The sequence below is a fragment of the Ursus arctos genome, chromosome X, assembly GCF_023065955.2.
Source record: "Ursus arctos isolate Adak ecotype North America chromosome X, UrsArc2.0, whole genome shotgun sequence".
Lineage (NCBI taxonomy): Eukaryota > Metazoa > Chordata > Mammalia > Carnivora > Ursidae > Ursus > Ursus arctos.
The window spans coordinates 7,829,845-7,846,296 of NC_079873.1; the positions used below are offsets into that span (position 1 = coordinate 7,829,845).

Below are 16,452 nucleotides of genomic sequence, written 5' to 3' on the forward strand. Positions count from 1 at the left end.
TCCTTAAATAAATCTCTATGCAAAGGTTTTCCCTTTGGTGGGTCCAGATATAACTGATGGGAATGCCCATTACTGTCCTGAACCGCTCTTTGACTCCAGGCAACTCGTCACCAGGGTACAGTAGGCAGCCAGAACAGAAGTCTCCCACTCGGCCCCACTCCTTCCTGTGATCACTCAAACACGCCACGTTTCTCTCCGTGCACACACACGCGGAGAAAGAATGGACCGTGGAAAGAGGCTTAATCTAAATTGTGGGATCTTGAGTTTAACATAGATCTTGAACTGAACACAGGGTAAATTGTGTGATCTTGAATTAAGTTTCTTAATTTCCCTTAATTTCTCTAAGCCTCAAAAGAAGTGGGTGAAGGGGCTCCTCTCATAGCTGTTGGGTGGAGTCAATAAGATGATAATGTTTTGAAAATATGCTGCTGCTCTGCTCAGGCGAGTGGGCCCCAAAATGTTACCATGCTATCTTCCTTCTTGCAAGCCCTGTGGCCAAATGTTAAATGGTGTTCCATAGTCTCTTATGTGACTATTGAAAATAAAGGCAACCCACCAAATAAACAGAAAAAGGACTCCTTTTTGAAGCCCCTTTTATCTTGACAACAAAGAAGTATCAGGAGGTATTTATTTCAGTTAGTTTCAATACTATGAACAAATATTTCTTCAGCTTCATCAACTAAAAATTATTTTCATTTGGCTTCATTTTTGAGTTGAGTTCCTTACTTCTTTCTGTTGGAACCAACAGAGGAAACATCACGTTTTAATTTTCTTTTAGCCAACAAATGAATTCTTTTTTCAAATGGCAGTGTGCCTTTTGTGAAGCCCTCATGAACACAAACACCTGCCCACTCACAGGAATATACCCGAAGGTCTAGCATCAAACTTCGTTGCGAGAATGCTGCACAGTGCTGAAGGAAACCAAGGGGCACGGTCCCCACGTGGATAATGAGTTGGGGGGTTGTCAATGGTTCCACAGAAAGGGAATAAGAACGATTTTTTTTTTGAGAAAGTAAAACTATAAACATAGAATCTTATATGAAGGGAATGTTAACAGCACCATTCATATTGCATTTTAGTAAAAACAAGTGCTAGACAATTGTCTTCTATTTATTATTCCTTCCTGATTAGATGCTCTCTGAATCTCCTGCTTTTACAGTTTCAATAAGATGTTTATTAATTAGTTTTGTTTGGCTGGACATGCCATGGACACATCTAAATGTTTTGATTTCAAGGGTTTGATCACAACCTTTCTGAGCTTGTGAGTTGTTGCCTTTGACTCTTGGGAGTCAATTATACTGTAATTGGTAGGAGGATACAAAACAGCTACTCTGAAATGAATTTGCAGAAGCTGGAACTTTGCGGGAGGTAATTCAATGGAAAGTCAAGTGAAACTTACAATATAGTCTTCACTTTTCACTTACTTGTCTCACTCTCTTTTTTGAGCTTCCAACTCGGAATATCCCCACCGTCTGGAGGCCTACAAAGAAGGAAACAAAATCAACAGTTCTGTTTCATGGCTCGAAACTGGAGTAAGTCACCATGGACTTAGAATAGAATGCCAGCAACATGCAAAACAGTAACAGCACAACAGCGTGCACGAAAGCTTGCTTAGTTATCCCACATTAGACTCTGCAGGGGCCCAAAGCTTAGCCCTATAAGCACCAGGGGCACGTCACGTTAAACATTTCTGATGAAAAACTTTTCATGTGATATTATGTATTTCTACATCTTCTCCATATGAAAAAAGTAACATTTTCTTCATCGTTCAGAATAATTACTTAAACATGCATTTTATATGAATTCTTAGCTCTTTATGGATGTTAAAAATAGATATTTCTTGTTTCACTGATAATTAAAAACAAGTACTTATTAAAGAAAATCTATAAAGTGCAGAAAACCGTAAAAGATAATGTACTTTAAAAAATACCTGATGCAGAAATAGCCACTCTTAATATTTTGTTTTATTTCTATCTAGTCTTTTCTCCATGTATGTGTATGTGTGTGTATATTTTTCTTTTTACATAGTTAAGCCAGAGTTTTCTTTGATTCAGGTTTGATTTGGGGGGGGGCAGGAATACTTCCTAAGAATACTTCCAAGAATACTTCCTTACGTACTTCCTTCAGGGGCACAGAATGTCTGGACGGCTCTCCTTTTCCTATGCAAACCATTAATCAGAGCCACTGATGATCATCTACATTTATTTTTTCATTGGTGGCTCATTTTCTCTTCATTTGGGATCATCAGTTATGAGGGCGATGCTGATTTGGGAGGTGCGAACGGACACTTTGTAGGCACATGAAGAGAGCTGGCCTGAGACTAAAGGCAGCAAACAGACTCATGATCTCTTAGCATCATTGGAATCCTGGATCCAGTATTTAAATAGGATTTTTTTGGCAGGGGGACTGCTTTGCTTGATCTAATTTTATCTGGGTTCCTCTCTGTTGCCACTGAGAGTTTGGACTAGTACAACATATAATTAAATTGGAAAGAATCATAATCTTTATAACATTATTTCTTTTCACCCAGAACCAAAGCAAACGTCTTAAATTGTTTAAATCATGTTTTAGATCTTGGTAGAACTTTGCAGTTTTCTTTATAGAAGTTTCTTGCTGCTTCTTACAGATATTCTGGGTATATTTTTGATATTAATATGAATGAATTATTTTATTGTTAGAGTATATAACTGATTATTGCTCTTACATAGGAAATAGATATCTCTTTGTATATTTATTTTATGGTCTTGCCACCTTATGTATTAAGTATAATCCCTTTTTAGTTGGTTTTCCAGGGCTTTTTAGTTAGAAAAGATAGCATCTATAATTATAAACTCATTTATAAATATAATTATAAATCCATAAACCCCATTTATCAGTTCTCTATCTTATAAATGGTATCCTGAACTTCCAGAATAATTTGAGGGACTCATGGTGAGAGGCTAATTATTGCTGATTTGCATAATCACATGTTGGTGCTCGCCCTTGGGTAGGATTTTGCTCTGCATCTATTTTCAAAAGACTTCTGTACATCCTCGTTGCTGCTCTCAGTTTGTCTGCCTCACAAGTGAGGCCGACCCCTAGCCTCATCTATTGCTTCTACCTCTCTGGGAGCTTGTGAACAGGATAATCGAGCCATTTAGAACCACTCCAGAATTATACTTTTTCACCTGCAAAAGGAGCATAATGAGTACCCTGCCTGAATAGTTATGCAATGATTCAATTAATTAATGCATATAGAGTTCTTAGAATCATATCTGGCATCTATTATATAGAGAGAAACAGACCCTGATTGAACTGAATGAGTTTCCTTTGCACAACAGAGAAAACTTTAATACAATAGCAGGTGTTAGCAATTTTAATTTTGGCTGCATTTATTTTCTTAGTTTCTGATGGTTTCTGAAGAGCTGAATTTTCTACAGCAGTGAAGTATCATAAGGGCATTTTCTATACAGGCGGGACTATTCATTTGGCTGAATCCCTCCAGACTCTTCAGAAATGCCCATTTCGATCATATTATTTCCTCAATTAGAGTACTTTTTCGCTCAGCAAAAATGACTGTAATTGAAAAAATAACGAGTTAGTGATCAAGTGCTATAATTCCTATGTATCTCAATTAGTTAGACTCTGTTTTAAGTTTTTAGAATATGTATTTGTTTGCTTGTTTGTTCTAGGTAGAGTAACTGACAGCCTTTGGACGGCCAATGCCATTCTCTCGCATACGCTATATGGTTAATTGTCCTCAAAGAGAAGATACAGTCTAGGCATTTAGTAACCTTGACTTAAGACACTGATAAAAACAGGCGTACGTCCAAAAAGCCATTGACCTGGCAAAGGAACATGACTTTGCTGTGGCCTGTCCCAGAAATCGACGCGATCACCTTTCTCTCCTTTTCATCAGAAACTGGAATGGAAACGTGACCCCGGAGCACCTGGATCTCAGGCTTAGGGAATTCAAGTAAAGAGGGCAGGCAGAATAAGCAGGAAGCCCCACCCTAAAAATCAGCCCAAATCCCAGAAATGGAATAGGGCTTGAGTCTCCATTATATTGTCTTGTTTCATTGTTGTTGTTGTTGGTGGTGGTTTTTGTTTTGTTTTGTTTTGTTTTAATTTGTGCTTCTGGGAAATTGAGGATGCTTAAGGAATTTTGAGCTAATAGTACAGAAAGCATCTGGGTGAAATGTAAGTGGGGAAGGGTGCTTCCCACACAGACACAGATGGAGTCAAGATAACTGCCCAAGACCAACTGTGGAGGGAATGAAAAGATCTTTGACAAATGTTTATAAGGCTAAAGTGACTCAAACTCTCTCCTACCCATTTCCCAAACGGGCAAGTAAAGTCTCACGAAAGAATTATTTTTGAGGCTTGCTCTTTTTTCATTGGTTTCAAGTGACCAAGATGAATATCCGTTTGCATTTAAATATGTCTTGTATTTTTCTGAAGCGAAACACCATGGTAACCAGGCGCAGAATCAGGTCCTTGAAAGGATAATCTTCTTTCTTTTAGCCCTACACTGCATGCTAACCATTCCAAAAAAGAAATAACTGTTCGGTTTTTTTGGTAAGCTTAAAGGAAATGCTATTTTACAAATTATAATTCATGAAAATTCATTTTCAAAAAGAAAATAGAAAGACATACCAAATTTTCTTTCACATGAGCAGTTACTCAGCCTGCCATTGGATTTTTGCAGGATTAGAGTAGAGTTTTAAACTGCTTAGAGTTCACTCCCTACGTTCTTTATAGGGCGACACTATAATTATAAAAATATGAGTCTCTTTTTCTACCTCACGGTGAAATTTAGGCTGAATTTACATATTTGCAGTACTGAACACCTTAACTGCTAAGCTATTTTAAAAAATAATTCTGTGCAATTAATATTTATTGAACACCTACATTGTATTAGGGAGACTTGGAGACAGACCCAGCCCAACAGATCTTGGCCTCCAGGCTCATGTCTGAGGACCCTTGGGTGCTGGGAGGCCTAAACACCATCAACCTGATTTTTGTCCCCCGCAATCTTGTTTAGCCTTGTACTCTCCAAAGCAAACACTCAGATCTGTAAACTCTCTTTGCAAAGGAAATTTCAGCCCAGAGTCTGAGCAAACGAACAAAGCATTGAACTTGGGTGCTTAAGTCCACGAAGCTTGAATAAATGAGAGTCTCTCATACTTGATTGCTGACAGACAAGTCTGCTTACCATGTTTTTCTAGATGCTGACAGCAGCTGTCCACCAGCCTGGGGACCTGTCTGTAAATGGGATTCAGACTGAGTTTCTTATCTCTGGCTTTTTCTTTTTTACTCTGAGCCTCGGCAGGCAAGGAGAGTTGTAAAGCTTCTAGCAGTCGAGACTGATTGTCATCAAGATCTGTGATAGAATCCACTGACATCGCACCCTGCAAATCATACACAGACGTGAACGAAGGGCGCAGATGGAGAAAACAAGAGCAAGTTCCCTCACACGCTAGCCAATAATGCTTTTGCCCGGGACTGTGCGTCACCCTTGAAATCACGTCGCTTCATTCAATCATGCCGTTCGTATATTAAAAGGAAAACAGCAAACACCTCTTGAAAAAGTTAGGAAACTACCACAACAGGGTAAGGGAATGGCAGTTACAATTCCCACAAACAACATTCGCCAAATGGAAGACGAGAGCGGGCGGACATAGAGTTCTAATATTTTGACCCAACCACTTCATTTCTTGGAACAAGAAAAAAATCACACGCTCGATGAATGAGGTAAAGTCAGAGAAGCCTCGTGAAAAAAAAAACCGAACATCTCAACTATGACTCTAGGAAGCAGATTTTTAACATTGGATTCCATGGAACAGTCTTAGTTGGGTGTTCCCCAGACATGGCACAGAGAACTTGATCAGGAACGTGGTCCCAGGAGCCAGCTGTGTGTGGGGGGGGGGTCAAGAAAGGGGAGGGAGAGCAGTGGGTGAACAGCATCACCAGCCTATGACAAGCCCGTGGACAGCTGGTGCCCAAACGCCCTGGGGACCTTTGGGAGATCGTGTGGGTCAAGCACCTCAGAGCTAACCATGCTCGGGAGCAAGTGTGCTGGGCTATTTATACCACAAGCCTCAAGAGTCATTGATTAAGGGCAACTTCTGGTAGGGGCAGGGAGGTGACATTCAATGTCTCGGCACTTGCTGCTTATCACCTGCATGGGTGGGGGGCTCTGGCCATCAGAGAAAGCCCTTGGCAGGGGTGAGGTGCTGGCAGGTGGAAGGAAGGCTCTGGCATGCTGGGACTGGTAAAGGCCGACTGGAGGGGAACAGGGCATCGGTTGTGTCTGCAGAGCCAACCCCCCCACCCCCCACGGAGGGGAAGCAGAGAGGAAGGGGTTCGCTGCTGGTATCCTAGCAAGGTCTGGACAGATGAGAAGGCATCTGGGAGGCCCGCTGCCTGGGCTCCAGATTCCCAGAAAGCTCACACGTGGAGTTTGGGTGTTATGGCCATATGACACGCAGGCTGAGAGACGATGATAAGACTGCAAGAACAGTTCCAGCGCATACATTTAAATATCCTGGAAAGTCATCATTTCTCCATTTGTAAACATAGCTGAAGCCCTGAAAAACAGCAGTGGCTCAGGTACCCCTTTATCTTGAAGAGATCTCGAATGTTGATTTTAAGTGGGAAGAGTCTGGGGTTTTGACTAAGGAAGTAGTGAGTGGCTGGAGGTGGCAAAGATTTGGGGATCTCTAGGCAAGAGGAAAAGGAGGGCAGATCTCCTAGTGACCTAGGAAATTTTAGAGATGCTTATGAACTGACTCAGCTGATCACCAACCAGTTTGCCTGAAAACTCAGTTTTCCCGGATTGAAACATGAAATTCGAAACATGAAACAACAACACGGTGCCTAGAACATAGCACTCACTTAGTACAGGGTACCATGTTTGTTACAGTATTGGTTTGAAAGAGGACATATGTGCCCCTTCTCTCTCTCTCTCGCTCTATGATATATATGATATCTCTGATACATGATATACTATATATATTATATATATATATATTGGTTTCTTGTGAAAAAAAAAAAGTTCCATTGATAAAAAAACATCTTATTGCTTATGAGGAATGGCAGCCAGGTCACTGGGGGGCCAGGCGTGGTTCTGGGACTAGAGATGAAGAGAGTTAACGAAACCACCGGGCCCCGCCCTCCAGCCTCACAGTCTCGAGGGCAAGTCTGGTAGTGCGACAGAAGATTACACTAGAGCACGGTCAACAGTGATGTTGTAGAATGTTCAGGACATCATGGGGCACACACATGGGGAACCAAGGAGGGGCACCCAGCAGCTCTAACAGCAGTCAGGAAAAGGCTCTGAGGCTGTGTCACATGCCATATGGCCCGGGGCACGTTGTCCCTGAATGGGGTCGTTGACAGATCCCTGGACTCCATTTCCAGTTTTCACAAGAGCAGAGACTCAGAGAATAACCTTGTAATGCTTTGGTTGTTTTATCAGTGGTGCCAGAGAAAGTAGTGGCCAACTCACCCTCCTCCTGGCCCGAGGAGCCGGTTCTGGGGTGTTTGGGGATGTTGACTCATTTGGTGTTTCCGAGGTGGAGCTGAGAGATGAGTTACTGCTTGAGAGTTCTTTGTTGTGTCTTTTATTTCCGAACGGGAGGAGGGAAGCCACAAAGTCAGATGCATCCTTCTGCTCGTCCCTCTGCGAGTCCTGCTTGAGTTTATAGGCCCGGTCATTTGCAATGACTTGGGATAAGGGCATTCCAAATGCCTGCGGGATGAATTCTGGAATCAAAAAACAAACATTCACATTCAGACATGACTAGGTCAGTGAAGGCTCTCACTCATGCTTCAGACTCGAGGGCAGGCGTATTCAGATGACTGTTTCCTGAAGAACTGATTTTTCAATCAAAATACAGGGAGGACTTTCATGTGTATCAGAGTGGCCGAAGCTTCTATTACTATCAAGTAGGCCGGTATGTATAAAGAACACGGGTTTTTAGACATCTAGGCCTCTAGTTTCTCCCCCACACATCTCAAGTATGTTTTAAAGGAGATAACTTTATGGAGAAATGTGACATTTTTGATAGCATGTACACGATGCTTCATCCTCACAAGGACACAATTTTACCAACTGTTAGTCTTTGAATTATGTGTCTCGAGAGCCCTCCGAACTTACAAGGCGTGAGCGGGCTGCGTGCATCCCTTTATTCCACAGGGACTCACTGAACAGCTACCACGAGGGGAGCACAAGCTCACAAAAGGTGTAGTGCTCGTTCTTGAAGGGTCCAGAGTAAGGGCCGGGTGGGGGAGTGGGAGTCAGATATGTAAATAATTACACAGGGGTCTCTCAGCGGCTATAATGGAGAGATGCACGGAGCCAAGCCTGAAGTTCAGTGACGTGGATATGCTTTGGGGTTCCCAGTAAAAGAGCCAGTACGTGAGTGAGGACCAGAGAGGCAGGGGAGCAGCTTGGGGGGTGTCTGCTTTTTCCCCTTGTCCCCCACAGGCTGCCTTCCGTTGCTGGGCTGGGGCTGTTGCTCTCATGATTTATCTACTCAAGCCGTTCTGCGGGCTGCCTCAGAAGGAGACTCTCACCACTACATAACCAGGGAAGGGCCCAAGATACAAAGCGTTAAATGCTCTAGTAAGGACAATTTGGGGGAAGGAGCATAATGCAGAAATCTGGACACACAGTTGCTTTCCGGATCGCTGCAGTAAATGCATAGGTATACACGTACATCGTAAGCACACTGATCCTTAGGGCCAGGCCTCTTTTGGGCACTATTATGCTGAAAAGCATTCATCATTAAATTAAATGCATTATTTCTTTTAGACTCAAAATTACATCTCCTAGCAGCAGAATATGGAAGTCTAGCCTCCCCTTTGTTTTTATAACCCCTATGAATAAAACCAGAATGATCAAGGGAAAGCAATTCTAGGGGTTGTTTGTTCTTTGAAAGAAAAGGCTAACTTTAAATCAGGTGGAAAGAGGCTTTAAAAAGGCTTTCCTCCTTGATCCACGGCAACATTTTAACATCACTGGGCTAACGTCCAAGTCTGCATTAAAAGCAGAAATGGCACTTAAGAAGTCTGCGCCTCTGGTCCCATCAAAACATGCAGTCTGTTTGGAAGTGAAAAATAAAAATATCAGCATATTGGGATTTTCAGAGGATGCTTACCATTCTCTATCAACAAACTAGGTGGCATACGATAATAACACAAACAAAAATTTCGGCATGTTTTTGAGTGATCGATGTGGACGGCGTAGCAAGATCCAATACTCACGATTGATAAAAGGCCATCTCCACCTGCTAGCACAATTAGAGTACCAGACCACGTGCCGTGCACCCCGGGATGTGTGGTGTAAATCAGCGCTGTGTTGTCTATGGGAATAATCAAAGAGTCTTGCTGCAGAAAACCCGGGGAGAGTCTAGAAGCATGCGGATGCCAAGGCTGACAGCTACGGGGAATACACAAAAACTGTGGGGGGAACAACAGCAGAAAGGATAGTGATAAATGTATCGAGCAACACGTGTCTGCTCACATAGGCATGCTCTCTGCAGGGGTTTCGTAGGAGATGGGGCCTACTGACTCCTCTCTTAGCCAGTTTTGCCACGTAAGGGAAACCAATCGGACTCATTTAGAGTTTCTAATATCCCTCGAAAAAAGAAGACAACTGGTTTCCTTTGGGATCTGTCATTTTCAATGGCCCAAAGTCTGCCACTCTCCTTGCAAATTGGAATAACTGAACACAAATTAAACAGATGGGATACAAGAAGTCATCCTTCCCGATTTTTCTTTCTCTTTGATTCTCACTCAAGAGATGACCTGCCAACAGATTTTTATTTTTCCCTAATAGGCTTTCCTTCCTGGCTGAGTTTATTTATTCTTTCAGTGATAGAGTTTTGATGTGGTCTCTTGTTTCTTGTTGCTTTCTCTTGAGAACCCTTACAAGCTTCAGAAAGAAGACCTCTCTATGCCTTAAACTTGTGTTGCAGCGTCTAGACTCAGGAAAATTCTAGGCAGGATTCCTTGACTATGACTGCTTCTCAATATGTGGCTATCATGAAATTGAGGACTTATCACAACTCTATTTAGCAAAACCCTCCTCATGTGTAAATAAAATGTTGGGCACACATGCTTATCCATAGGTTCAAAGCTCTTCTCTCAGGGGGAAAAAACCCTGGAGACTCTGTGTTGATAGTGGCTAATACAGTTGATAACAGGTTTTTAAAACCAGATGGACATTTCCCAAGACTCAGTGTTCTGGGGCCAGGGACAGTGTGTATCATGTTCTAATCTGTAGCAACGGCGTACTCTCCCAGCCCATGAACTGTGGGGTCAGGAGGTGGCATGCCATCTTCTGCTCCCTACTACCACTTCCAGATCTGCACCTTCCCACCGTGTGGCAGAAACCCACTCTCACAAGGTTCCTCTTGTCTCCTGCCCATTGCTCTCTCTTTTTTTTTAAAGATTTTATTTATTTATTTGACAGAGATAGAGACAGCCAGCGAGAGAGGGAACACAAGCAGGGGGAGTGGGAGAGGAAGAAGCAGGCTCATAGTAGAGGAGCCTGACGTGGGGCTCGATCCTGTAACGCCAGGATCATGCCCTGAGCCGAAGGCAGACGCTTAACCGCTGTGCCACCCAGGCGCCCCCATTGCTCTCTTCTCTTGACACTGACTGACCCGCGGTCAGACCCCCAAGCTACCATCACCCTTGGCAGTTTGGACGTCTACCTAAACGGCCCATCTAATTCTCCGTCCTCCCATCTCCTGGACCATCTCCTCTCCCCTTACTTTTTTCCTGTATGCCACCTTTTCCACTCACTCCCTTGGTCCCATCCTGGCCCTTGTCCTTACCAGAAGGGATTCCACCTCGAGAATCAGGCTTCCTCCCTCCACTCTTGTCTAACCCCCTTCCCAGGTTCATGTTCCACACTGCAGTGTGGCGATCTGCTGAAACACACCATTAAGATGTGCCCTCCTTAATGCACCTCGATGGTGTCTCAACGTTCTCAGCATGCAGCCCAAACACCGTGCAGGGGTGCACGCAGTCCTGCGTGAGGTGGCCCCTTCCTATTCTCTCCTGGGATCACGTTCCCCCGGGTTCTCTCGTCTCCAGTAACCGCACTCAAAGACACCATTTGATACGTTCTCTTTGAGAATTTCTACATAGTGATAACTGATACTTGATTTTTCTACTGCTATTTAATATGATGCAAAATAAAGTTGTATCAACTATTCCTATTGAGTGTTACGTCATAGCTGGTGTGTGGTAACATACTCGGACACTGAGGAACAATAAAACATGGCATGATACTATTTCAGCCTTCAGAAAGGTGCCAGACCTGAACTGTCCCCAGATTTCATGTCAGTAACTATATGGCATGGTCTGAAATATCCCGTGACACAGCAACCTATCTCCCAGACGTGTGCCACGGTAAACCCTAGTCCCCCTGCGCTGTGACTAGGAACCACATGAACTGGAACAAAGTAGCTATTTAAAAATCTTTTCCCCAAAAGTGATTTCTTTTTGACCCACGAAAGAAATTTGCTGAAGTTCTGAAAGTTTAAAAAGTGCTTTTTGGTTGCCAAGTAATTTAACTAAGAGAAATTAAGGACTTGGAACTCTTCTGGATGAAAATATGTTTTCATCCAACCCAGCATCCATCTTGAATTCGTTTCCATATGGAGTTCAAGAGTCGTATGGGCACTGGCTTAAGTGGCAGGAGGGACACAGGAGTGTCACATGATCTGCTGTGTTTGATGTCAAGGCAATTAAATAAAATACAGGACATGATTCATTCTGATTGAATCAATTAATCTAGCAGCATATCAAACACTTAATGAATCACTCTTTATTGGGAGAGCAATTGGATTCTAAAAAGCTGCTCCTATTTATTTTTAGATGACCTAACCCAAGAGGTCACTGAGAGCTTCCTGTTTTCCTTCTTTTACTTTTGGACTTCAGTGATTATCATTTTCCACATGTGCAGCTGTTAGGAACCCCAATGTTAATATTCAAGTGGAAGAAAATAATGTGAACCATTACAGCTGGGCAAGACCTGCACGCTGGCCCCTCCCGCCCTGCTTCCCAGGGCGGCGTGTAACGGATGTGTGCACATAGACAGGACCTTCTGTTCAGAAGAGACGCCAGGTAATTAGGCTTCACTTAAGCCCAGGACATCTTTTTAAATATCAGTGCTACTTTAAAAGAGAAAAAAAAAAATCCTCTTTGCCAGGAAGCCTGGTGTTTTTCCTTAATTTAGCTGGATGGGCGATGTGTCTTTTCTTTGGACCACCAGAACCTGCCTTCCTTTTTCCAGTCAGCAACCAGTACAGCCTTATGGAACACTGCCAAGTTTTCCCTGAGATGTAATACGTAAATACGATACGGTCCGAAAAATGTATACTGGCCCAGGACACACTGGTCAATTACTTCCCCCGGCCCTTCCTTTTCTGCTCATTTACATCCTTGCTTCCTGTTGCTTTGTAACCTAAGCAAGCACACATGCATCTCTCTCTGCTGAGGGACTCAATCATCTCCTGCAAAAACGCTCATTCTGTTTAGTCTAGCTGCAACGGGCACTGGTGAAGAATCGTTAAAAGTCTCCATTACGAGTATTCAGTCCTAAGATCAGTATCATCATCCTCGAGTAAACCAACTTTACAGATACACATTACTAATGCCAGTCTGAGTGCTCCTTTAATACTCTCTGTAAACACTACGAATTTCTCTAATCTAGCGAGGTAAAGGTGATGAATGGCAGGAATAGAATGAGTAAGACTCTAGTTTAAAAAAGCTACCCTGGTTACTGATATTCATTTAAAAAGAAGGGTAAGAACATACGGACCGATTAAATAGAATACGATTTATCAGACAAGAGTTAGCGCCCTGTGCCTTGATTATCCCAGCAGCAGACTCGGCTGTGATAGGATGTGCCTTGGTGAGGACACTGGCTAATATGGACCCAAGTTCCCATCTTAGAAGCTGCACATCAGTACGTTAGAAAATTACTCATGTCCAGTAACCCCTACAGACTAATGGAATCACACTTTCTGGCTGGGGGTGGGGTGGGGCACTGGGAATTTTAAAGGTTCCACAACTTCCTCTACTGTACAGCTGGAGGCAGGGATCATTCACATTTTCAACTCCCTTTTTCCAGTCTGAGGTAAACATCTGAAATGTCTGGAGATATTCTGGTTGGGGGCTATGCTACTGGCATCCAGTGGTAGCAGCCAGAGATGCCACCAAACATCTCACACGATGAACAGGACAGCCTCCATAACAAAGAATTATCCAGTCTGGGGGCGCCTGGGTGGCTCAGTCAGTAAAGCGGCCGACTCTTGATTTCAACTCGGGTCATGATCTCGGTGTCCTGGGATGGAGCGCCGCATGGGGCTCTGCGCTTGGTGGGGAGTCTGCTTGAGGATTCTCTCTCTCCCTCTCCCTCTGCCCCTCCTCCACTCGCGTGCGCTCTCTCTCTCTCAAATGAATACATAAATCTTTTTTTTAAAGCAAATTATCCAGTCTAAAATGTCAATAGACCCAGGTTGAGAAATCACGCTCTAAGGGAAGTAAAACGTTGGCTCCCCATTCTTTAGAATTCTTTTATCTCCAAAGAACCAAATGTCATGGCACTCTGGGCACAGTTCACAACATGGGTGTAGAGTCTGGGATCAACGGTGTGGACTGGACTAGGTCTTGTCCAGTACTGACCATAGTGCATTTATTTTTATACCTTCGGTTTTACTGCCTCCCGTTATTTTTCAAGCAGAAATTCACTCATTATAGAAAAGAACTCCAAGGTGAGACATATGGCTTTCCTCACTCAACACTCATTCATTATGTCACATAAAATGGGAATACATTCATACAACCACACCATTCAGCAGTCAGTTCATATGGGGCCATACAAACAAGCCACAGAGAGTTGTACTGCGCTAATGGGGCCCAGGTGCCCATCATGCAGGCTCAATGAATATTAGTTAAAAATGACCACAAATACCTCTGAAAGAGTGGCGAATGTGTCAGTTCCCTAAATAGACATAGAAGGAGACACAAAACAGTATAGAGAGAATCAACAATTCCCAAAACATATAGGGCAAAAAACAAGCATGCTGTGATCTGACATAAAAATGCTGAGAATGGCCCATCTCCAGTAGCCCATGAGGACGAGACTGTCTCTTTCCAGTAGTCATGGGAGGCGAATCCAAGCTTTTTCTCATTCAACTTGCCCTGCCTAACGATCTGGACTTGCCACACAGCTGGTTAGTGTTAGAGATGCTGTCCATGGCTACTCAGCCCAGGTTCTTCTTATGCCTTGCTGATTGGCCAGGATCATAATTGGAACCATAAACTTGGCCGAAGTCACACCTTGCTCAAACCAGTTGAATTCATCAATTCAGTACGGGGCCACTCAAACACAAAAGAGTAGACCAAAACAGGCTTTAATGACATTCAATCGTAGAAATCCAGTTTGCATAACAGAGTTGAACCGCATAAATCTATGCAATTGAAAAACCCCACCAAATTCAACCATTATGCTCCAGGGACGATGCATCCGCTCTAGTTCATTCTGTCCCTTACCTCTGTCTTTGTTTTTCTCCTTTCCTAGCGAATCCAGTTTCTTTCGCAAAGATTTCTTTCTCTTCTGTCCATCTGTAAATATTAGAAGAACAAAAAGTTGTAAACACAAGCATACACGTGGTATCTTACACTATCAATACCCACATTTGAGCAAAAGCATGACTTCTCACTTCACTCATAATTCGGCATTTTAGACAGAATAATGGCTCTGAAATTACACGGAAATCTCTGACTTGGGTAGTACACACAACAAGAATCTTGATGTATGCTCTTAAATTTTGTTTCAATCATGAAAAGTACAGGAAACTTACCTCCTTCAGAATTAATTTAGTGTTGACACTTAGATATGTTTGCTGTTGCTATTACATGAGTCTCTTCCTATTCTTCATGTTTATGCAAACCAATGTCACCTTGAATCAAATCTCCACGAGAGGAGAGCCAACAGAACATATGGTTTTGACATTTATAAGCTGGTAGAGTGTAACTGGATAAGGAAATGAATTTGGGGTCTTGAGAAGTCAGATCTAATTAGTGCTGCACCATTTACTAACTGTGTGACCTGGGACAAGTCTCAGTGTCCTCATCTATAAAATGGGAATTTCATGGGGTTGTTGTGAGATTTAATGAGACGATGCACATCGAGTGCCTCATGAGGCCCCTGACACACGTGCATAAATTCAGATCTACTTTCTCTCGGGGGGTTGCATAGTATTACATAGTGTAGCTGTACCGTCATTTCATTAACCATTCCTCTACCAATGGACATTTGGGTCCTTTCTAAGTTTTCACTATAATAAGTAAGGCATGTATCCCTTCAGCAGCTTGTGCTTGCAACAAACTTACTTAGCGCGTCTGGCTAACTCTCCAAATAATAAAGATGCCACTCATATCAGTAGGCAGCTGCAATTGAATTCCTGGGATGTCATCAGAAAACGTTGCCAGTCATCATGGCAAGAATGCAGTTCAGGATTACACAACCGTCAACTTAATGTGTGGGAGGCGCGAATCGGGAATCTGCACTGTGATCAAGTAGGGGAAGCGCAGCCCGTGCCGCAAGGAAAATTATGTTTCAAAAGGAGGATTAGGAATTGGTTCTTTACAGGATACACTCAAAAGCGCAGTTCAGAAAGAGGCTCAGCCCAATCAAATTTAAAAGCCAGACTCTGATATCAGGAAAAGACAGCACGCACATTCTTAACCAGAAATGAGCATTCCTAGGATCGTCACAGGGCTGCAGATGTTCCCAACTCCTTCTCCCCGGATTTTTGGAGGCAAAAGACATCACAGTATAATCAACAGACACATTCAATCCCTCTTCTTTCAAAAAGCAAAGAAATATTGCAAGAATGATTTCCTCTCACAAAATAGACATAGTTCATAAGAGCGTGCACCCTTCTGAGACTTGTATAGGGGGACATTAAGTAAGTCGCTTGTAATGTGGTGAAGAGCCAGCAATCTCTGTCATTATGGGTATGTTCTTCTCTCCAGTGTCCAGAAGATGATTAATTATATGGCCTCCCATAACTTATTATAAAACGTATGACAATAAACATACTAACAACACAAGATTTCAATCCATTCTCCAAATAGGACAGGACTTTTACTTTGTAACACTTCAGTCATCACTAGTTCATACCACCAAATGTATTTGATTGTAACAAAGGTATATTTCTTTAATACATTCTATTATTCCTTCATTTTAATCATTGACCCAGAAGAATAACTAAACTATAATGAATCATTGAACACTACAACAAAAACTTATGATGTGTTATATGTTGGCTAACTGAACATAATGAAAAATAAAATAAACTATATAGTAAAGCTTAAGAGACTTAGTTTTTATAACCAGTGGGTAGATCCTAAAATTCAAGCAAGTTGTCAAAGAACCAGAAC

At 42.6% G+C, this 16,452-nt stretch overlaps 1 protein-coding gene across 11 annotated transcripts in view; it reads right to left on the reverse strand.

The window, feature by feature from the left end:
• The window catches only part of ARHGAP6 (Rho GTPase activating protein 6), a 487,298-nt gene that overhangs the window by 42,905 nt on the left and 427,941 nt on the right, over positions 1-16,452 (reverse strand). For all 11 annotated transcript variants that reach the window (XM_057310014.1, XM_044391897.3, XM_044391896.3 and 8 more), the window contains exons 3-6: positions 14,557-14,628; positions 7,490-7,746; positions 5,195-5,390; positions 1,425-1,480 (exon numbers count right to left, since the gene is read on the reverse strand). In XM_057310014.1, coding sequence (XP_057165997.1) covers positions 1,425-1,480; positions 5,195-5,390; positions 7,490-7,746; positions 14,557-14,628 — 581 coding nt within the window. The remainder of the gene's footprint in view (positions 1-1,424; positions 1,481-5,194; positions 5,391-7,489; positions 7,747-14,556; positions 14,629-16,452) is intronic.